This window comes from Phalangium opilio, unplaced genomic scaffold, assembly GCF_054372755.1.
Source record: "Phalangium opilio isolate 3A_F unplaced genomic scaffold, DU_Popi_V2 ptg000031l_1, whole genome shotgun sequence".
NCBI classification, from domain to species: domain Eukaryota; kingdom Metazoa; phylum Arthropoda; class Arachnida; order Opiliones; family Phalangiidae; genus Phalangium; species Phalangium opilio.
Window position 1 is genome coordinate 4,781,107 of NW_028324158.1, and position 24,194 is coordinate 4,805,300.

General features: G+C 37.1%; 1 protein-coding gene across 1 annotated transcript; it reads right to left on the bottom strand.

The window, feature by feature from the left end:
* Positions 1–1,591: 1,591 nt before the first annotated feature.
* Positions 1,592–17,394, bottom strand: LOC149690158 (very long chain fatty acid elongase 6-like). The gene is made up of 4 exons (XM_089870487.1): positions 17,331–17,394; positions 13,629–13,758; positions 1,948–2,494; positions 1,592–1,645 (listed from the first exon to the last, which is right to left on the bottom strand). Exons 1-4 carry the CDS (start codon positions 17,392–17,394, stop codon positions 1,592–1,594), a joined length of 795 nt encoding a protein of 264 aa, XP_089726613.1.
* Positions 17,395–24,194: the final 6,800 nt, after the last annotated feature.

Consider the following 24,194-nt stretch of genomic DNA (forward strand, 5'->3'; position numbering starts at 1 on the left):
TCCACGTTGGGTTTTCGTTACTTGCGTCCTCACCTCGCGAAGATACAAATATCTTGCGACTAAACCAAGAATTTCGCGCCTTCGCGAGATAGCACCAATCACAGACGAGAGTATGGGTGGGGGGTGTGGAGGGCAAGATTTGTTTCGTTTTTGTAAATTTTTCACAAAGGCACAAGCAGCGTGCAGCTCAGTGACTCACTATTAATAAATATGGACAACGTAGATGGTGCATTGCTTGCTCAAGTTTCATTGGCTCTCAGAATAGAAAAAGATAAGTATTTGCGTGTATCTGAACAGTAGCGCAAACGTCTTTCGTGATCTGTTGCGAAGATGGGAATAGACGAAGACGCGAAGACGCGAGCGCTAGCCTAATGTGGACAAAGCTGTACGCGTACCTAAGTTCTGCAGTAAACTGGACAGTTTGTTTTAAATTGGCGATGATGAAGTAAAAAATTATTGTAGAGGTGGTTCCCACGGTGGGCTTTGGAATGTTGTGTTTTTTTCATCTATATAAAAAATATGAACAGTTTCCTTGTAGTGACTATAATAAACCAATGGTACTTTTGCCTACTCCCTCTCAAATTCCGGGCCTGTACATCAGTTATGTCTTACGTACAATCATTTTAGTACAGTCAATAGGATAAGACTTTTTACCATTCTTAGTGAACGTAAATTAACCCACCCATATCACAAATCTACACCAATCCCGAGTTTTCTCCTGTTTCAACTTAAGAATCATAATTATTAGGCCTATTAGTTGAATCTAAATAGATCTAATTCACAAAAAACATTTTTAATTTGACATTTTTCAAGCTTGATTACAATATCCACGCCAAAGACTTAAGGTTAGAATAACATTATTTAAGAACAAAAAATTTAATAACTTTGATCCATGATAATGACAAGATATTTATGACAAGAATATCATTAACGGCTATATGTCAATGACGTGGTTGAAATTAATATTCAATTAAATGGACGAGGAAGCACGAGAATTGTTGGAAATAATATTTTTTATTTTTGCCCATACTGTTTAAACAATCAAATTCACAAGTCATAATAACACTATTCTGTTTGAAAGTCACCTGTTTACTGTTAAGCTTTGTCCACATTGAACTCGCGCTCGCGTGTTCGCGCCATCGTCTATTCGCATCTTCGCAACAGATCACGAAAAACATTTGCACTTCTGTCCTGATACACGCAAAAATTTTGCTTTTCCCATTCTGAGAGCCAATAAAGTTTGAGCAATCATTGCGCCATCTGCCTGTCGATGGCGACGTTGTCCAAAGAGAAAATCGGAACTAATCGCCCCAGCCTTCTTCTCGTCTGTGATTGGTGCTTTTCTCGCGAAGGCGCGAAATTCTTGGCCTTGTCTCAAGAAATTTGTATGTTCGCGAGGTGAGGACGCAAAGTAGCGAAAACCCAATGTGGACAGTAGCGCGATCTTGCAAACAAGCAAAGCGAAGATGCGAACTCGCAAAATGTGTCAGTCTGGACAGGCCTTTATAATTGCTACAAATTCATCGCAAAGATTAGGTACAGTAACATTTCTCAACATTATGTTAAATTTCTTTGAAACCATTTTGAAATTTTAAGGAAAGGCTTGACTGGCCAAATCGTTAAAGGTTTTGCTAATGTGCATGTACTATACATCAAAATCATAAAGGGGATATAATCTGCTCACATTCATTCACCAAAAACAAAATTTATGATTTGTTTAATTAAAGAAAAGGCTTAAATAGGCAAGCCTTCATGTACAGTTTCTCAATATTTTAGAAACTATTGTGTCTTTTTTGGGTCGGTTTTTAAAACTTTATACCTATACAGAAAGAATTTGGTAAACATATACATTAAATACATTGCAAAAGACAACCCAATGAGCGATACGGTTGCGCTAGTGGTACATTCGTGTCCCTGTATATTCGCCTTTAAACTATACGCACTAACCAAAGTGCCTACTATCATTTGTACAATTTGAACGGTGGTCATAATCATAGAAAACCTGATCGGTATATTAAATTTCGCCGCTTTCAACGTAAAATAACTGTACATGAGCGAATGCACGCTAAAATTCATCGCTATAAGCCAACGTCCAACTGCAGGCATGTTTTGAGCGCATGCCCATAAAATAACCATGGTTAAAACGTGATGAGACAAATGTAGAGTTGTTAGCTTCTGCTTTTTTAATACGATAAAAACTGTGTCCAAAAGTTCGGGAGCTTTAGACAACACGAAAGCCATAGCCCAAAACAAACTGACAGAGTTCACGGTTGAATTACAAACGGAAAATTCCATACCGTAGTTTTTCAAGATGTAGATTATTTCTGGAACCATTCTTAACATACCGCAGATACTGAAGACGGCCAGGGAAAAGTCCCACACAATGACAGCTTTTCGAACTTTAAATGGATTTCTGTTCTTCATATATCTTTGCAAGCCGAAAATTAAAGTTAAGTAAACCAAAGCCAAATAAAGACTGTAATGCCAGTTGTTCCTGAACCATTGTTGAACCCATTCGTGAGTAATTCCAGTTTCGAATTTGTGAACGAATTAAGGAGTAATGTGGATATCCAGTGTATTGTAACTCCGGGGCGGACATTTTTTCAAACGCGTTAAGTGCCTCTTTTAACGGTTTTAATCCGAGTGTTCAATTCGTACGCCTTTTGCAGACAGGATATTTCTGAAGTTTTCAATGCATATTTAAATGTTGTTTAGGTAAAATTGAAGGTGTATCCCTGCCAAACCAACGATCCAGGAAATATCAAGCGCGTATGTCCTAATAATGACCGCAAACGTCTTGCGCAAATTTAAAATTGAACCATTTCCTGATTTTAAACTCTATACATGACTGAAGTATTTTGCGTCAGTCTAGTTTTAAAACCATATGAAGCATTTGCAAACAGAATAAATGCAAATCTAGGTTTCTTTCTGAATATGAATTTCTTACACCACGAAAAATGTCGTTTAGGTATTTTAAATATTCTCGAAACATACCTAATCGACTACTACATCTCTCATGGGGGAAAGTTATTTGACTCCTTGCGAAAAGGTCGCGCCATAAATCAGAGGACATTATCTGGGAGCAGGTATAAAAAGGAGTCCATTCAGTATGCTGAGGACTTTTATAACTTTACGACATTAAAGATTGGCAATTTCTCGGTTTATTTTTATTAATTACAGCTCTATCTGATAAGTTACCGATTGGATGAAAGAAAAGTCAAACTTCTTATATAAAAATTAACTAGATTATTCACCTGGACCCGGCATTGTTCGTTAGACTGCTTTAACGTGCTTTTTACTTTTCAGGCCACCAAGATGGCGGAAGTTTGAACTTAAAAACGTTAAAGCTAGTTTAAAAGATTAGATTTAGCACTAAATATCACATTTTGAACGCCACTTTTCAAATTCGTCCCGTCATTAATCAGTTTTATTATAAGTCTATTATGTCATGGATTAACTAACGCTAGGGATTGTTCACTAACTGGGTTTCCCATGTTATGCTATCGGCAACTACATGTTCCGAATTATTCCTTGATTCTCCTCTTCATTCCCCAATTTATTGGACCAAAACGGATGTAGATATAGCGCCATCTCTCGGCAAAATAAATCGTTTTTGCCCAATTTAGGCAGTATTTCAATTTTGACGTCATAGATCACGTGATATTTGGTCCAATTTTCTTATAACTTCCTGTTAGGGATAGTAGTTGCTGCTAGGGGGCGTTTGGAACATGCATGCGTTATCTTTTTGGGGGAACGAACTATCCCTAGCGTTAGTTAATCCATGATTATGTAAGGTCCCTTACATAATCGACTTATGGTTTTATTAATGGATTCCATTATTTACTGCAGAAAAGAAAACACCACAGGTGGGAAGACCGCCTTCTTAATGTTATTTCGTTCGCGCTAAGAAACACCGCTAGATGTAGTGCAAGTAGGTTAGTTTCACGCGTATAGGGAACTCTGGTCCCACCTGACGTTGTCTGTCAATGCGAGTGAAAAAAAAAAAAAGCGGTCCCACACCAGTGTGTTGGTTTCCCAGCAATGGCCTACAATAAATTCCACGAATACCCCTGGCATACAGTATGTTTATATAAGAATCTCAGAAAATGAAACGCTCTCCAATGATAGTAGCATATTTCTCTTTACATTTTCCGATTTTATTATTTTGCTCGAATACACACGGTGTCTTTAAATTGACCCTTCGGTTATTGGCTATAATTAAAGCCTATATCCGTACCATTTCCTGCCATCATTTTCTCTTACTTCAGAAAAGATATGAAGCAGGCTTCTCTTTGAGAAATAGCCAATCTTTAGTAAGGAAACTAATCTAGAAAGCAATTGGCTTTTTCGGCTTGTTTACTCTCATAACTACTGTAGTAGATCAACCAGAAGTACCGATACTTCAGAAATTTTTCTTCAGAACAATTTTTTTAAATCAGAAACCTAATTTTTTTGTATTGCTAAAATCTACTGGTATAGACCTTTTCGACGTAAAAAGGTGTAGACTACCCTCAGTATCGGGACATGAAAGGGAGTTTCGCACTCTCATGACAAAAAATATTACTGCGCAGGCGCCAAAAAGCAGGATGGAAGGCAAAGTTTTACCCCGGTCATTCCCTTTTATTTAAATGGAAAAGGTCTCTTGTTACTAAGTAATTAAAGGCTAGTCCATCGTCGAAACTAAAATTTTTTTAATTACACGATTAAGATGATTTAAAAGCACATCTGGTGTCAACTGAAGCTCATCGTGTGTTTTAGATAAATATCATTTATTGAACCATTTTTTATAATCCGAAATTGTTGTAGTCAATCAGACCATACTGCCTTAAATCTTTAAAACTCCTTCTATTGACTTCGTTTATTCTAATTCTTAGAGTTACGAAGTCTGGTTTACTAGCTTTGATAATCAATTGTAAATTAAGAAAATTAGCATTAGTCGCATTAGAGATAACGTTCAATACCTTACCTTCTCAGCCTGTGAGAGTTCAACCAATCCCCTATGGGTGCAAGGTTCGGTTTAGCAGACGCCACTAAACCAATGGCGGCACAGTAGTCCTCGTTTTTAAGACTAATTAAATGCAAATTACTTTGTAATAAGAGATCATTTATTTTTCCTTTATATTTAGAAAAAGGCCGTTCTTTTAAGGTATGATGTTATGTTACCTGAAGTCTTACTATAATAATTAAGAAGAAGATTATGCATATGCCTTTTCTTCAAAAATTCTTCTATCAAGGAAGTTGAACCGATTACTTCAAGTTAATATACTTTGAAATTGGACAACTGTAGGAAGAAGAGACTGTCCTCTATCTTAGCTGATTCTAAATAGGTCAAGCTATCCGATAAGCTCTATCAAATGTTTCTTGCTGCCCCTACATGGTATAGATGCCTTGTCAAAAGTCGAAGGATTTTTTGATCTGTCCGAACGGTTTTTATTTCGTTTTTATCAGGATATGATATTTGATAGGGTTTTCATGACTGTCCAGTGTAGTGCAAGCGACTTCTTAGTAGTTTTACGATGAGACTATAGTTTCGTATTAGTTGAAAAATTGGTTTATTGTTGTCTGTAAGAGGTTTTTATTTCCTTTCATTTAGGTTATTACTTTGAAAGTTGGAAAATATTTCGTGGTTTTTAGGTTCTTCTTAAAAGCTCCCTCCGAGGGGTTAGTTACTCGAATGATCAGGTGTATAAAACCGCAGAAATCGATAACTTGATTTCTAGAACTTTTAGAAAATCATCAGTAATCAAAATGAATTTTGTGGGTAATCAAAAATCTCCGATAATCACAAGAAATCACGTGAAATCTTGAGAAAATCAGAGAAATAATCACTGCATTCATCGAAATTCACGAAGAATCCAGTGGTAATCACGGCATTCACCAAAAAATCACCGGAATTCATTGGAATTGAAACAGAAATCATAATAACGGGAAATCAGTGTGAAGATTACGAAAATCATCGAAAATAATCGTGATCACAGAAATCAAGGATTTCGTTCATGTGATATAGCTAGTGTTTATTAATTGTGTACAGAGTGAACCCTTCCACTCTACAATTACGCGCTTTCCACCGAATTACAGTTTTCATAAAATTTTTAACCATCAATCCCTTCAGAAATTTAGAAAAAGAGCTTTTCTAGCATTCTACTTTCGTTAGATTTCAATCTCGAAAAACTGAGATAATAAAGACGAAAGAAATGAGATATTTTAACTGTTAAATTACTAATTACTTTTAAGGTAGATTAAAGACGACACCCTTACCTAACTCTATTAAATGAATTTTTTTTAAAGATTTCAAAACTAAGAGGAAATAGTGGTGGCCTGAGCAGTTAAGGCTTTGATGAAAAATATAAATGAATTCCATTTAAGATCGGGGCGATGCGTCTGTCCGCCACAAACGTTACAGCATAACAGTTTTATCATCCGCATTTAAACCGTACTAAAGATACTATATTTTGGCTGTAAATTCAGGCCAAGTCAGTCTTTGGAGAAAGGATGGAGGGTATGGAAGGGAGTCCATCCGGTAATCAAGGGAATTTATCACAGAGACTCGTTTATCAAAGGTTGATTATTCAGAAGGGGGATGAAGGAGCTGGTGCTAGACATTTTTCCTGATGGGATACTAGCCTTGTTCGTTTCACTTCCAATGTGCAGTATTGATAAGTGTATATTTTAGAAATGAAATAGATGGAAGTATTAATTTATGTGCTTGCTCTTTAGGCCACGTGCATTTCACTTGGGCGGTGAAGTTAGCAGGTAAAATGTGAATTCTAAAGCTAGCATTAAAATATGGTTCTTTTTACCATCTACAGAATGTTTGAATGACTTTTGGGTACAAATTTTACTCAAATCTTCAAGGGCGATTTTCGGTTAGATTTGACCACACTTCTATTCATTTAAATTATATACACTTGTTTTTTATTTCATTTTCCTTGTTAGACATAACAGATTTCCCAAACGGAAATTGAGAAAATTCATATTCAGATTTGCCTACAATGCAGTGTTATCAGAACATTCATTTTCCGTCTGAATTAATTCTAAATTTCAGTGGCACTGAAGGACGACGAAACTAAGTTCATATTCTGCTGATTTAGTGGAAATATATTTTCTGAGGTCATAATAATATTAATAAAAACTGTCATTGTAGACAAAGACGGGAAAGTGTAAAAGATAAGTGTAGAAAATGAATTGCCTGAAGTAACAGATATTAAAATTTTCTCTTTTGAAGACATGATCATAAAACATCGATTATTTTAAAAAATTCTTATCTTAGTTTTTTTCACCAAAATTAGTCAAAATATTTTGTCATGAAACATGAGCATCATTTTAAAAGTAGTACGCGTGAACATTTTATTTTATATCAAAAATTTACAATTAGTATTGAGTATTCGGTCCCATAAGGAGAATTAAATAGTCAGAAAATGGTTGAACAAAAAACTGTGTGAAATCTTGAAAAATCGTAGTCGTTAATTTGAAAGTTTTAAAAATATCAAAATTAACGTGATGTATAGCTCCCAAAATATCTTTTGAACATTAATAACTACATCACAGTAGAACGGCCTTTGTAATTTGTAACCTAGTATCATGCCAGTATCCCTCAAAAAACTTGAAGGTACCATTTTTTCTGGACTACTATTTAGAGCAAAATACTTGTGTAAATAATGTAGAAAAATATTTTGAGTTTAATGAAAATTTAGTGAAAAAACTAAGATAAGAATTTTTTCAAATAATCGATGTTTTATGATCATGTCTTCAAAAGAGAAAATTTTAATATCTGTTACTTCAGGCAATTCATTTTCTACACTTATCTTTTACACTTTCCCGTCTTTGTCTACAATGACAGTTTTTATTAATATCTGTCACTTCAGTCTTAATATTAATTCAAATTGTTCAGAAACCTTAGGAGAGTAAAAGTATTAAGGCATTGTGCATATATTAGTTAACTCGTTTGAACTAACAAGCCATCTATTATAAAACTGTCATTCCTGACTGCTTGACTTGACAATGAACGTCCGGTCAAACTCAAATTGCTTTCCCGTCATTTTCACATGCAAATACAGAGGAAGCTGTACATAGTTATACCACAAAAAGATTCCGTATACCTGAGCACCAACACATGTCATATACTTATCAAGTTCAATTACCAGTCGTCGGTAATCTAGCTAGATTACTGACGACTGGTAATTAAGCTTAATTACCAGTCGTCGGTAATGTAGCTTAATTACCAGTCGTCGGTAATGTAGCTTAATTACCAGTCGTCGGTAATGTAGCTTAATTACCAGTCGTCGGTAATGTAGCTTAATTACCAGTCGTCGGTAATCTAGCTTAATTACCAGTCGTCGGTAATCTAGCTTAATTACCAGTCGTCGGTAATCTAGCTTAATTACCAGTCGTAGGTAATCTAGGTTAATTACCAGTCGTCGGTAATCTAGCTTAATTACCAGTCGTCGGTAATCTAGCTTAATTACCAGTCGTCGGTAATCTAGCTTAATTACCAGTCGTCGGTAATCTAGCTAAATTACCAGTCGTCGGTAATCTAGCTAAATTACCAGTCGTCGGTAATCTAGCTTAATTACCAGTCGTCGGTAATCTAGCTTAATTACCAGTCGTCGCCAATCTAGCTTAATTACCAGTCGTAGGTAATCTAGCTTAATTACCAGTCGTCGGTAATCTAGCTTAATTACCAGTCGTCGGTAATGTAGCTTAATTACCAGTCGTCGGTAATGTAGCTTAATTACCAGTCGTCGGTAATCTAGCTTAATTACCAGTCGTCGGTAATCTAGCTTAATTACCAGTCGTCGGTAATGTAGCTTAATTACAGTCGTCGGTAATGTAGCTTAATTACCAGTCGTCGGTAATCTAGCTTAATTACCAGTCGTCGGTAATGTAGCTTAATTACCAGTCGTCGGTAATCTAGCTTAATTACCAGTCGTCGGTAATGTAGCTTAATTACCAGTCGTCGGTAATCTAGCTTAATTACCAGTCGTCGGTAATCTAGCTTAATTACCAGTCGTCGGTAATCTAGCTTAATTACCAGTCGTCGGTAATCTAGCTTAATTACCAGTCGTCGGTAATCTAGCTTAATTACCAGTCGTCGGTAATCTAGCTTAATTACCAGTCGTTAGTAATCTAGCTTAATTACCAGTCGTTAGTAATCTAGCTTAATTACCAGTCGTCGGTAATCTAGCTTAATTACCAGTCGTCGGTAATCTAGCTTAATTACCAGTCGTCGGTAATCTAGCTTAATTACCAGTCGTCGGTAATCTAGCTTAATTACCAGTCGTCGGTAATCTAGCTTAATTACCAGTCGTCGGTATTCTAGCTTAATTACCAGTCGTCGGTAATCTAGCTTAATTACCAGTCGTCGGTAATCTAGCTTAATTACCAGTCGTCGGTAATCTAGCTTAATTACCAGTCGTCGGTAATCTAGCTTAATTACCAGTCGTCGGTAATCTAGCTTAATTACCATTCGTCGCCAATCTAGCTTAATTACCAGTCGTCGGTAATCTAGCTTAATTACCAGTCGTCGGTAATCTAGCTTATTTACCAGTCGTCGGTAATCTAGCTTAATTACCAGTCGTCGGTAATCTAGCTTATTTACCAGTCGTCGGTAATCTAGCTTAATTACCAGTCGTCGGTAATCTAGCTTAATTACCAGTCGTCGGTAATCTAGCTTAATTACCAGTCGTCGGTAATCTAGCTGAATTACCAGCCGTCGGTAATCTAGCTTAATTACCAGTCGTCGCTAATCTAGCTTAATTACCAGTCGTCGGTAATCTAGCTTAATTACCAGTCGCGGTAATCTAGCTGAATTACCAGCCGTCGGTAATCTAGCTTAATTACCAGTCGTCGGTAATCTAGCTTAATTACCAGTCGTCGCTAATCTAGCTTAATTACCAGTCGTTGGTAATCTAGCTTAATTACCAGTCGTCGGTAATCTAGCTTAATTACCAGTCGTCGGTAATCTAGCTTAATTACCAGTCGTCGGTAATCTAGCTTAATTACCAGTCGTCGGTAATCTAGCTTAATTACCAGTCGTCGGTAATCTAGCTTAATTACCAGTCGTCGGTAATCTAGCTTAATTACCAGTCGTCGGTAATCTAGCTTAATTACCAGTCGTCGGTAATCTAGCTTAATTACCAGTCGTCGGTAATCTAGGTTAATTACCAGTCGTCGGTAATCTAGCTTAATTACCAGTCGTCGGTAATCTAGCTTAATTACCAGTCGTCGGTAATCTAGCTTAATTACCAGTCGTAGGTAATCTTGTTAAATCACCTTTGTTGTTACTGTCTCTAAGGCAGTTGGTAACTATGTGTGGGGTCCTTTTCCAACTTAACTTGTTAGCTATTACAAGCTTAGGTTCTCTTGTTTTTTACCACTACGAAAAATTGGACCAAATAGCCTTAACCGTGCTAACATCATAAACTGACTCTTATCCATGGTAAAATATCGCATATTGGAATGGTTTTGAAAATGTGAAATTAAACATACTTTAACTTAAATCTAATTAATGAAAATTGGAAAGCACAAAATCTAAATACCAGGCTTTCGTTTAAAACCGGTTTCAAGTCAAACAGCCGAATAGTTATTGCATTACGGCTGCCACAAAATGGTTATTTGTAAAATATTTTCCCATGTTATTTCTATGGGAAAATTTTATGTTTTTCATCAAAATATCGTAAAAGTTTTATGGAAATGAAAACCACCCTTAGCAACTTTATTTTTTATAAAATAAACTATTAAATGAATCTTTTTGAAATTTTAACCACATATTGAGGGTCCGAATTGTAGTTCTGTGGATTTTTTTCAAAACAGTTGATACAATACAAAAAAAGTTATATCCAATCAAAAAACCATCCTTATACATTAAAGCCAGTATGAAGTCTTATCTAAGAGAGCTACCGCTCTCCTAGAATACTACATTCAAGGATTGAAAGCGCTATAGTTCATAAAAATCTTATTTTTATTCCTAATATTGTAATTTATTTATAAATGCAGTTCAATATTGTAATTAAATTAACTGTGCACGCGGTCGGCGTGGTTTTGAACCCAACTTTAAATAGAAACTCTTGGATAAACGACATAACACGTTCTCAAAATTTTAACCAATATGAGATACTTCTAAACGACATATTCTCATTTAGGTTAGGTTAGCTAATTACTGTCAATATATGGGGAATCTATCATTGGGACCCAGCCAATTATCAGCAAGTTTAGCCAAGTAGTATGTTATTTAATATAAAAAATATTACTTATTCACTCATTCATTGAAAAATTACTAAGCAAAACATCGATGTATCCATTACAGATTAAATTAATTGATCGAAAATTAATCACTTTTAAACAAAGGGAATATTTCCACAAATTCCTTGCAAATGTCCACTTAAACAAGAGTTGTTTGCAAGTAAATCAAATTAGTAGTTACAAATTTGATAAATGTTTTTCAAAAGTGACAAGCGTGACTTGCTTGCGTCCACAATGTGATATTCGGTAATTTATCGTTGGTAACTAAAAATCCATAGCATATTTTACCACGGTAAATTACGAGTATTTTTATTATTAGTTGCGCTCAGAAAATTGAGAATACATTCTTTACTTAATAAATTTAACTATAAATTACAACGAAAGGGTAATTTATCTTAAAGAAAATATTATACTAGGCAATTTTTCGTTTTAAATTTACGGTAACTTCATACCACTAATCGCTTATAAAATATACTTTATCCAATAGCCTTCTGTTTATAATTATGGCATCTTCATAGTGAGACGAACATCGGGTTCTGCCCATCAGGAGGTCATGAACATTAACGCTTACCCAGGGTACCATTTTTACCCTCTTTTTTTCAGCTTGGTTTCCTCGAAGCTCTTTTTTTTTTAGTCTTGACGACTTCCAGAAGGTTTAGCGCGTTTAAAGACCAATGAGCTAATATACTTTTTAAAGGATCTCTTTGGCTCGTGCCAAGGGAAAAGTAATTTAGTGCTTTGGGATTTTTCAACCTTTTTCAACTTGATGATTTTTTTATTTTGGATTTTTTTAATTTGGTGAAAGGCTTAATAAGGGAAATGGAGATGTGTTTTCAGAAAATTGTTCAGCATCCAATTTTGCAATTGGGATTATTCGGTGTCTTTTTGTCGGTTTTATTTTTTAAACTAAGCGTGGAAAGTATTTGTTTACCTTGATTGATTACATTTGGGGTTAAAGATGCTTTGTTCTTTAGCTAGGCATGCTCTATTTAAATGAATATCTAGAGTATTCTGTTCGAATTTTAGGATAAAGAAAAAGTAAGAGTTCCGCCTAGGTTCGATTTAAAATGTTTGATTTAAAATTAGAAAGAAACAGCTTAATCTTATCTGTTAGCAAAACTCTGACTAAGTTTAGCCAGGGATAGATTTATTTTTTTTAAGACGGAATGGACAACGTTTGGCCTATACTTCAGTCCGACTCATAGCCGAGTATGGAGCCCCTTCCTTCAACACGTAACCAAAAGATTAAATTATCTTATTGGCTCACTAAAACTACGTATTGGTGACGTTGCTGATAAGGAGGGCCAAAAATATGTAATTCCTGTTTACCTCTGTCGCTATGACTACGACCCCTCTTGCGTTGTACAGATAAGCGTCTTCACAGGGGTTCAAAATGGAGCCGTCTAAAAGCGAGGGTTCGGAAATTATTCGGGAATTGTTTTTAATAGCAATTAAGAAGGTAGTTAGTGAATTTGGTGCCGGTTTTTTGGATCTGTAGTACAACTGTAAGGGTGAAAAGTGTTCGCTAATTCTTTCTTAAGCCAATCATGTCTACTATCCTCATGATTTTGTAAACGAATTTGATGAAGTTAACCAAGGCTTAGTGAATGGCCAGGAGTTTTGTGAGCTTAGTGTTTGGTTAAAACCTGTTCGTGTTGTAATATCTATGAAGACTTTTACTCAATTCTAACTCACTTTTAATTTTCTTGGGTCTTCCCCGTTTTTTTTCAGTTGCAAGCCCTATGTCTTGTGCTACTTCCATTTTTAAACAATGTTCTTTCAAAAATTACAATCCGAGCCCATTCCAACTTGGCAGACGAAGAGGCAGACGACGTTTATTTGACCCGGATATACATACAACGCCATAACTAAAATAAGACCCGCCTCTTCTTTCATACCCCTCCGTCACGGGTAAGGGGGTCGTGGACTTGGACGCGCACCCGAATAACCCTGTTACCCATTCCGTCTTAAAAAAGACTATCAATCCCTGGTTTAGCTTCAGACTCCCCTCATTAGTAACTTTAGCGTAAAATGAAGGATGATTAAGCATGGAGTGGAAATATTAAATAGGTAAGAATAGTGTGGGAAATAGAATTTTGGAAATTTTACATTAATTAATATTGGTCAAATAAAAAAACACCCAATGTATCTCGGCTTATTGGGCTATAGACCTTGTGGTTATGGTAATAGTTAAAAAGTAAGGTATTTTCACCTTAAATAACTGTTAAAAAATCTAAATCTAAGCTTTGTCTGATAGGTCATGGATGAAAAAAAACTAACAGGGATAAATCAAACTCGTAGACTTTACATTACTAAGAGGGAAACACGTTTGTTACTAACAAGGCTGCCAGATTTGATTTCGATTTTATTTTTTTTAGCTCATTTACCGATTCAAATTCGGAAGTAGATTTATAGAAATTTTGCCATCTCGTGGTAACCTCGGGAACTTTAATTTAAAAATGTCGATTCCAACTTTAGACGTTTGAGAATCTTCGTATGATTTGTTAGGGTTGGTAACTTGCATACGTTATATTCAACGTTTTAAAGCTAAAGTTTCGAAACTTTTCGAGTCATTTAAAGTCTTCAACTAAATATTATAAGTTTTTTTTTAATTTCAACAGAAAAATAGCTCTGCGAATAATAGTAGACTTGAAAACTACACTAAGCCTTGACTAGGTATCAGCGGAATCCCGATTCCCGAGCCGCCGGCGGCTAAGCTCCCCGTAGCCGCGGGAATAGAAAACATTCCTCGTAAAAAACAGATACACGGCGTCTTAAATAGGCCAAGCAAAAGCTACCCAGATTGATAAGATCTTCGTTCCTTACTCCCAAATAATCTTTCGTATTGTGAATAGTTTTAACTAAAGAATATTCCAGACACTATACTCAATATTTATAGTAGTTCCCTAATTCCAACAGAAAAATAGCTCTGCGAATTATAGTAGACTCGACGAAAACTACACTAAGCCTTGGCTAGGTATCAGCGGTATCCCGATTCCCGAGCCGCCGGCGGCTGAGCTCGCCGTAACCGCGAGAACAGCAAACATTCCCGGTTACGATTACGTGGGTACAAAAAGCAGACGAAACAACAACCGACTTGACCCCGTGATTGAATCGGTAAATTGAATGTTTCCGGTTCTTATAATTTCGGCCGCGAGGGTGCGTTTCGAACAAACATTTTACCGCCGTGATTTATCCCTGTTAGTTTTTTTTCATCCATGGATAGGTCATATATGAAAGTCAATAATTTTATTTGTAAAACTTCTAATTTACCGAAAAAATTTATTTGTTCTAAACTAAACTCTACTACTCCAATAGAAATCACCCGGTAACTATACCCTTTCTTTGAATGCCCGATTAGACCACTTCATTTATTTTTTGATACCAATGAATTAGAGGAATCTTATGGCGTTTTCCTTTGGGCCAGTTTTCCGTTGCTGCCTCAGGCGGCAAAAAATCCGATTTTGACGCTATGCTGCTACCGGATCAAACAAATTATTGACAATCGCAAATGTCAATGGAACATTCCCATGAAAGTGACATATTTTTTCATTGTCCAATGGAACACTCTTTTCGTCTGACTTAGGTAGGAAATAGCTGTGCTCAGGAGAAGCTAGGTATTATACTAGTAAACGCTGCGTACTCCATTGGTAGGGTGTAAAATTCGAATCATGAACAGATAAATGCAAGTTTGCCATGTAAATCCATTGGTGTTACGATCACGTGATCGTGACGACACAATAAATGTTGTAGTATGCTTATTCCATTGGAAAAATGTCACATTCCCATCGCCCTAATTGCCGGAACAAAATCGTGAAAGCCGAATTTCCCTTCCGAAAAGTAGTTCAGTTCAGTTCTACTCAATTTGGAGCTTGCGCAGTGCCGTTCTTTGATCATTTTTGATGCACTTTACCACACCCACTTTGCTTTTCGACCTTTGGGATATCCAACTGGGCCTAGGCTTTACCAACGCCATCTACATTTTTTCTAGGGACATGAATATGCCTGATAATTTCACGATCGCCCCGCGTTGATTACATCACTACTTAGCATGCCGACGTTCGAGCAGACGATAATTATGAAACGATAGCCCATGAAATTGTATTCCAATGGTCTTTTTAAGCGCCATGTTTCGAATTATTATTGCCGTGTTGGCAAGTCAGTAGTGCTGGCATGGCGCTGGGAGTTCAAGGCTAATTTTACCAATGGAGCATGCACCGCGTCTCATCACTACTGAGCTTAAACCATTGGAATACGCAAAGGTTTTTCGAGCGCCTCCGGCAGTAAAAAATCTGCCCAAAGGAAAACTCCATTAGGTAACTTCGCCTGTCCCCTAACGGCTTTCTCGTTTCTCCCCATTTACCAATAGACTTATATAATGGCGACGGTTCAGCATAGTTGCAGTAAGTTAAGAAAAAAACCTAAAGATTTTAACAGAAAGTATTATTACACTTTTCGTCATGTGATCTTCTCCTTGTTTCTATGCTCATACTATTCGGTCCGTAAAAATTACTCTACATGTCTCCTCTTTAAAAAATAAAGTTGGTGATTAAAGAAACTATACTACAGTACCAATACGGTGTCACGTGTTACCTTTCTATATTTGTTTCCGATAGCCCCCCCCTCTCTTTCGATATCTGTAATGAAAATCAAAAGTCAATAGGCCAAAAAATAGGTCAAATTTCTATTTTTTAGGAAAGAAATGTGAAACGCTTCATGTTTCCGCTTACAGGCTACAGATGGCTCTATTATTGAATTGAATTCAGTGGTAAAACTGGTTCTATGAACAAAATGAACCGTGATAACATAAAACGTTTAAAATAGCGGCACCTATCGCCACTAAGCGGAACCATGACACGTTTCCCATTTCTTTCTAAAAAGACGTAATTTTTGGCCTATTGACTCTATTCTGTCTGTAGATACTCTATTGAAAATAACCTTTGGTTTATTTATTCATGTCTGGTATGAATGTGGCAACCGCGTATCATGACGATTTCGTTAAGAAATTTCGAGATAATAATTAAAAATAACTTTGAAAGTGTAGAAAAATTTCCTCGAAGTATTCCGCTACTACGAAGAAGAATAAATTTATTTTAATTTCGGTAAGTTAATTATTTTACTTGGTTTTAATAGCAATTTATCTTGGGGTTACGAAAAATGATAAACGAGAACGAATTAGCCTGTACTCTCCGCTCTGCCTTCTGACAGGCACCTTCGTCGCGTAACCCCACGTTGACTTAGCGGTAATTTATTCCATTCAATGAAGAGTGGGTCAACAATATTTGGTTATGCAATTAATTATGGCAAAATGTAATGATAACTAATAAATAGTTGTTTAATTTAATTGAAGGGAACTTTCTTTATATTAGATATCAGCTCGTGGCAACTCGTTTTCTCAGTAGACCAATTAAAATTACATTTTAAACTAATGACGTTTCATGTCCATAACAAAGCCAGTATATTAATTTTTTAATCACAGGCTCACAAATAACTTTTTTAAACTGAAAGTCTATAATTATATTTCATTACAAAAGGATAGACACTTAAATATGCCTCAGAAGCTGTCTTACATAGATATTAAGATTTTATAGGCATACTGCTCTATATTAACAAGTTGTTATAGGTCAAAGGTCACAAATTCCTTCGTTTCAGTTTATTGATCCCAGAAGATTCAATATATATTATATTTTATTAATATGAGAATCGCCTTTCTCAGAGGACACAGTATAAATTAACCTAATTGGCAATGTAAAGTTAAGATTGATCAATTATGAGGTTTGTAATTGGCGTCTTCTACAGATTTATGTATTATTCAAGCGCATTAATTAGTAAATGTATTTTATATTACCGTTAATTTAAATTGAGATAAAAGCAATTAAATACTGCTGACTCGGTAGCTAAAGCAAGGGAAAAAATTCCTTTTGGTTAGAAAGGTGAAAGAAATTTAGAAGCGATAAAGAGACTGAGGTGTTTCTTTCTTCTTTTTTAACTGGATCTGACACCTCCGATTCCTTAATGGAATTAAGACCTTCCAGTCTGTTGAGATTACTTTTTTCTTACACCAGTAGAGATTAAGGAAAAGACTTTACCGCCGTCGTTAAAGAGATAGTCGTGAATGATTTTATTTTGTTGTTGAAACATTTGAAGTGTCATGGTTTCTAGTAACACTCTTGAGCTTTTTGCAGTTAAATTCACTGTCAACGACGTCTATCTCGATACCTTAATTAGAAAATTAGCTCGTCATATGAGGGATCTTGGATTTTGTACGTGTCATGAATTTTCTGACGCAGTATTAAATCCATGCTAAGTCTTCCTTGATTGTACACTTGATAGTGAAAGGGATCCATGTAATTTTAGAAGCAGGATTGGAGAACGGTTAGCCTTACTTCAGTCCGTCACATAGCCCAGTATAGAGCCCCCGCCCTTCAACACGTAGAAAAAAGTTTTAATTATCTCATTGGCTCACTTAAACTACTTTATGATGACGTTGCTGACGGACCGGCGAAAAATACGCAGTACCTTTTTACCTCTGTTGCCATGACCCACCACTTCTTTCGTGCCCCCCCCTGTCCCGGGGGAAGGGGGTTCGGGACTTGGACGTGCACCCAGACAACTCTGTGCCCCATTCCTGCTTCTTAAATTGCATCTATCCGTGTTTGTACCCATAGACCATGGATATGTAAAATTACTGCGTCCCAAAAATACGCAGTTCCTTTTTACCTCAGTCGCTTTGACCCGTCTCTTCTTTCATATCCCTCCATTCTTACTTCTATAATTACACGGATCCCTGATTACAAATATACTGCCTCGCCTTTGCCGTAGCCTTGTTCTGTCCAGTCTATGCAGAGCGCGATGTACCAATATGTAATGTCATCCAGACCGTTTACTTTATCGTGCAAAAAGTAAATTTCCGACTACTGCAGACAGTTTATAATTCTCTATAGGAGGGAATAACATGTAGTAATTTTCTTTATTATTTGACTCTAACTGCTAAAGAAATATCCTTCCTCTTATTTGAACTTTAGGAGTCGAAGTGCTTCAGTTATAAATTTCTGGGACTCGATAAATAATCAAAACATTGGCCTAATTTCATTAATTGAAACTCTATTTGATTTTTTTTTAATAATCGAAACTGAAAAAATGTGACTCGCACACCACTGATGCAAACTGAACTGTAACAGCGATGCAAATTGAGAGGCAGAATTTTTAAAATTATAACAGTCCCTAAAGTTATGTTTTTGAGAAATGATCTTACATCGACTTTAATGTCTTTGATTATAGTATTGTGCAAGCTTCAGAAAAGATAGACAAAGCAGGATATATCATTACGCGTGTTAAATTTCACAAGATACAAAGTGGACTTCCAAACAGTGTTTTGAGTGCCGTTAAAAACATTTATCTTCCAGCCCTGTGAGTTAATCGACATATTTGTACATTCAAAAGTTCATAAGATATGTTCCATAAGTTTGTCACTGGTTACTGAGAGCTTGTCATGGAGTGGTGCAGGTGAATCATCATAGATAGTCGTAAAGAGATGCCTGGCGAGCCGTTGTCAAAGGCATAGTATACAGACTAAATAAAAATATGGACCGAAAAACCGAGTATGGTCAGTTCTCGCGTTGTTCTTGTAAGTCTCAAGCATTCCGAAATGTAGGTATACTTATGTTACATATCTCTTAACTTATGGCACCTTCTAAATGAGGCTCATAACCTTTATTTCACCTTTTAAAGAGTTTGCAAATGCGAGGCCACTGTGGCGTAAGAGACTGTTTGCCAATGTAAACATTGTAAAAATCTTATTTTTTCTTATCTACTAGGCTACCCTATGAATTTTTGAAAAATATCCCTAGAAGATAGCTTGAAACGAAAGTCTAGTTTTATTGCAAGAGTGACAATGCTGTTACGTCTTAAATTGACGAATTTTGAGAGACTAAGTATATATTTTGCAGGACGATCGCAGACATTGTTGTTCATCTAGTGTCTACTTCTGCTTAAGCGATTATTTCACCCCTTTTCATTTTACACGGCTACCACTTTAATGGAGCGAAGTGTCGGCCTGTATAGTGGGGTGGTTTGAGTTTGAAGTTGAAGGTTTTGTCGATACCGATGTTATCCCTCTAGCTGTCTCTTATCGGGTTCCGGTTCGTCGGTTGTTGAACTTGCTTCCATGGGAAGAAAGGACTGATGGTTCGCTGGAGGGGCACAGCTTTTTGCTAAAGATTCTGCCTGAATTGATTCAAATTTTTTTTAAGTTTTCTTTGGGCGTATTTTTTTCTTCGGCTAATTACAGGTTGAAGCGAATAAATTAAACGTTTTGGAAACGTTTGGGTATTGATTTTCCTAATTTCGGAAATGAGATGTTTATGTCTAAAATGCTACTTAATTCTTCTGACAGTTTCAAATTGAAGCGAGTTAATTGCGTTGTTAAAGTTGTTTCTAAAGTAGAGAGGATGCGTAACTAATAGCGAATTCCACTGGACTGCTCGGAGTGCTCTGAAGTCTTTGTGATCCATTGCGACATAGATATCACGGCTTCATTGGGCGCGCGTGAACAGAGTTCAACTCAGAACCGATCTACATTAAAATTAAGAATAGTAAGGATCGCTTGATAAATCCGGCATATACATTTTAGCGGGGAAAAAACCCATGTTGAAACCGTTCAAGACAATAATTTTATTCCTTTTTGTCCGATTTGATGACCAGCGATCTCAGAGCAGTCCAAAGCAATTCGCTATAAGCTATTCACACGAAACGCACGAAGATGGCTGTTTTGAACTTCAATCGTCTGTTTTAAATTATTTCTTGGAATTATCAAATTGTCGGTATGCTCTCTCATTGCTAACCGATGATGAGAAGGAGATAATAGTGCGTTGTCAAAGCTTTATCAATGGTTAAACTAACATAAGATGGAAAGTCTATTCAATTAATCTGAACTAGTAGTATCGGAAGTTAAAAAAGCTTCAAGTAAGCATAGTGTAAATTGGAACCTATATAGAATAACGCCTGCTCTTATACCATAGTTTCAAAGGCTTCATTTTTACGTTTTACTTAATTGACATGCTGCCTTTTAATCGCGCTCTAGCTTCCAATAGATACTTTCTTGTGTTGCGAGACCTTATTGGGAACAGTATCTATGGGTTTCATGGAAGTTTTTGATCCGAATTATTGAAAAATTAAAATAAACTACTCCGACAAGTTTATTTCTCATTTTTGTAATATTCTTTATTTATTTAGTTAGAATATCAAACTTGCTTAACCTTATTTAGTTGGTTAAATAATTGTGCATTGTCCTTTAATGTTAAGATAAACTTTAATCTTATTTGGCATACATTTATACATCGACTAGGCGTCGATCATAACAAAACAATACTGGTTAATACGCGTTGTGGCGAGTCACGGGGGACCCAACTTTTTATGCTTACAACGCCATCTGGCCATATTATAGTACACTAAAGTAACATATATATACGCTCTTTTTTTTTTAAATATTTAACAGATATTGTATAGATGACTTTCTATAACTAAAAAAATTTTTAACGTGGAAATGTTTTAAATGTCTGTGAACCGCTTCGGTGGAATTACTACTCGACCACTCCTAGTTCGCCTGACAAGTGGAGTAGTGGGAGTAGCAACACGCTCGGTGGGTGTTTCTGCAGGGCTTTGTAGGACCGGTGAAGAAGACAAAACTGGGCTTTCCGGTGAAGATCTTTTGTGAGGCGATCGAGACAAAACCGGTCCTTCAGGGTTGCTGATTTCAGAACGAGGGTCGGAACTACTCGGAGGCGATATCGCATCCGGACCTCTAATCTCTGATTGCGCGAATGGCATGACAGGGTGTTGAGCCCATTGTGGCTTGGGCGGTGACATTTCTTTTGACCTGTCCATCTCCTGTTGCAGCACTCGACGAGGTCGTAAATGCTCGTGGTTTCGTCGATATACGGCTCCAGTGGCTGTTCTGATCCAATAGCTATTGTCATCCGGGCCAAGTGATTGAACAGTGGCCGGTAACCATTCTCTGGTCTTAGTTGTATACCAGACTTCTTGATTAACTCTGAACTGGGAGAGTGGTTTAGTGTGATGGTTCCCGTATTTGTTCATGTGTTCCTGGCGTGCTTGTAATTGTCGAACATGATCGGCTATGGGAAACTCGGGCTTCAGATCGCTGCGGTGAATCGGTAAAGTAGTTGGAAGTTTTCGGCCCATCAACATTTCACCTGGAGACGGTAATGTCGCGGTACGCGATGCTCGATATTCCAATAAGGCTCTGTATACGTCATTTCCATCTGCTTGAGCTTTAATCAACATGTTCTTTACAGTCTGGATATGGCGTTCGACCATTCCATTCGATCTAGGATAATGTGGACTAGAGGTTGCGCTTGTTATACCCCATTGGTCGTAAAACATTTTCATGGCTTGAGAATCGTACGGTGGGCCATTGTCAGAGAACACTGTGACTGGTATACCGTGTCCAGCGAATACTGCCTTCATGGCCTGAATAACAGGACCACTAGCTGTTGATGTTAAACGTTGTATTTCAACATATTTCGAATGATAGTCGATAACGATGAGGTAGGTATCGTTCTGTATTTTCATAAAATCTGTTCCTACTTTCTCCCATGGGAATTCCGGAACCTCATGCACAGTTAACGGCTGGTGGGCATTAGCTTTAGCTCTGCTTTGACAGATTTGACAGGACAATACATATTCTTCTATGTCCTGAGTCATTCCAGGCCAGAAAAGTCCTTGACGCGCCTTTAACTTGCATGACACCACGCCTTGATGCGCACTGTGAATGATCTGCAATATGTCTGGCCTGATTTCTTTCGGAACCACTATTTTGGTTTCCTTGTAAATTAAACCGTCATTCATCCATAAGTCGTCTTTTACTTTCCAATATTCTTGGACTTCTAGCTTGACAAGTTTTTTATGCGTAGGCCACCCATCGTTTATGTATTTAGCCACGAGGTTTAGTGCAGCATCCTTCTTAGTTGCTTCTTTAATTCTGGCTTCTGTCGGTGGAATTACCACAGAAATAGCCAATACTGCTTGTCCTTCACAGTCCAAATAATCGGTGTTCACCAGGTCTGTTTTAATTGGGTTTCTTGACAACGCATCCGCTATCAAGAGCTGAGAACCTGGAACGTACTCGAGTTGAAATTGATATCGCATCAATCGAAGCAGCATTCTTTGTAATCTAGGCGATATAGCATCCATGGGTTTTTTCACAATGGCAAGCAGGGGTTTGTGATCCGTTTGAATGGTAAAATTGCGACCATGAACGTAATAGTGGAACTTCTCGCATGCTGTGGTAACTGCCAACATTTCTTTCTCGATTTGCGCATATCGCATCTGTGTAGGTGATAGCGAGGTAGAAGCGTATGCGACGGGTTTCTTGTCTTGTAGCATAGCAAACCCAAGACCATATTGACTAGTATCCACGGAAAGAACAATGTCTTTTTTAGGGTCATAAAGTTGCAAAACATCTGCACTGCAGATGATCCGCTTTAAATCTTGAAAAACTTGTTCAGCTTGGGAGTCCCATATCCATTGGGACTTAGTTTTCAATAGGGTTCTGAGATACGCAGTCTTTTCTGACAGGTTGGCTACAAATCGAGATACGTATGTGACTATGCCCAAGAATGTCTGCAGTTCCTTTAAGTTACTTGGCGAACTTATTGCTTGAATAGCTTCAAGTCGACTTTGGTTTATCTTGATACCCGCTCCGGATATCGTATGTCCTAAGAACTTGACTTCTGGAGTAGAGATAACTCTCTTTTTCTTATTAAATTTGAAATTAGCGGCTCTTGCTCGTTGAAGTAGCGCTTCTAACACGTCATCGTGCTGTTTATTATCTATTCCTCGAATAATAATGTCGTCGTAGAAATTGGTACAATTATCCAAACCCGAGATAATTTCTTGCACCGCTTTTTGTAATACTTCAGGTGCACTTGCTAATCCAAAGCTAAGTCGAAGAAAAGAATATCTTCCAAACGGTGTGGCTATCGTGCAGAGTTTAGAACTCTCTTCATCTAATTTAATTTGCCAAAAAGCATCCGAAGCGTCTAGTACTGTGAATAAGTTAGCTGCTTCTATTTGCGCTAGAACCGTTTCTTGTGTCGGCATGGAATGATGCTCTCTCAGTATGACTTTATTTAGCTCTCTTGGATCCATGCAAATTCGAACCGTTCCGTTTGGTCTGGATACCACCACGATTGGGTGAACCCATTCCGTAGGCTCATCTATTCTCCGAATAACTCCGATCTTTTCCATGCGATCCAATTCCGTCTTGACTTTGTCTTGAAGCGCTAACGGTATTTTTCTAGGCGCTGCGACGTATGGAATTGCATCTTTTTGTAGTCTAATGGTGTCCACCCGTTTCAGTTCACCCAGTCCTTCAAAACATCTTTATATTGTTCTAGAAGGTCTTGACATCTAGGACTAATAGTTTCTGCCAGCTTTGCTTTAGTTTCTGGAGTTTTAGTTATGTTGTCTAATCTAGCGATTAATTGTAGATCGACTGAAGTTTTAGCACCAATCAGAGCTGACCTTGGATATATAGAATGGGACTGAGGCTTGTAAACTTCTATTTTGGCACATCAGGTTGCATTTTCCGAGAACGTTTACTTTATGCCCGGTAAAAGCTGAAATCGTTACGTCAGAGGCTTGCAGTTTTGGTCGTGACTTCAAGGAATTATAAATCTCCAATGGAAGCAGATTAACCTGGGACCCGGTATCTATTTTACAAGTTACTAATTGATCTTCTATAGTGATATTAGCTGTCATGTTAGACGGGTCTTGTCTTAAACTATCAAGCGTCAAAGCTCCAACGAATAGGGTATCTGTTTCCTCGTCATCTTCCGACTCATTTATATCCAAGGTTTGCATTTGTTTAGCCTTCCTACAAACACTTGAAAAATGATTTAGTACGTTACAGTTGTTGCAACGCTTCCCAA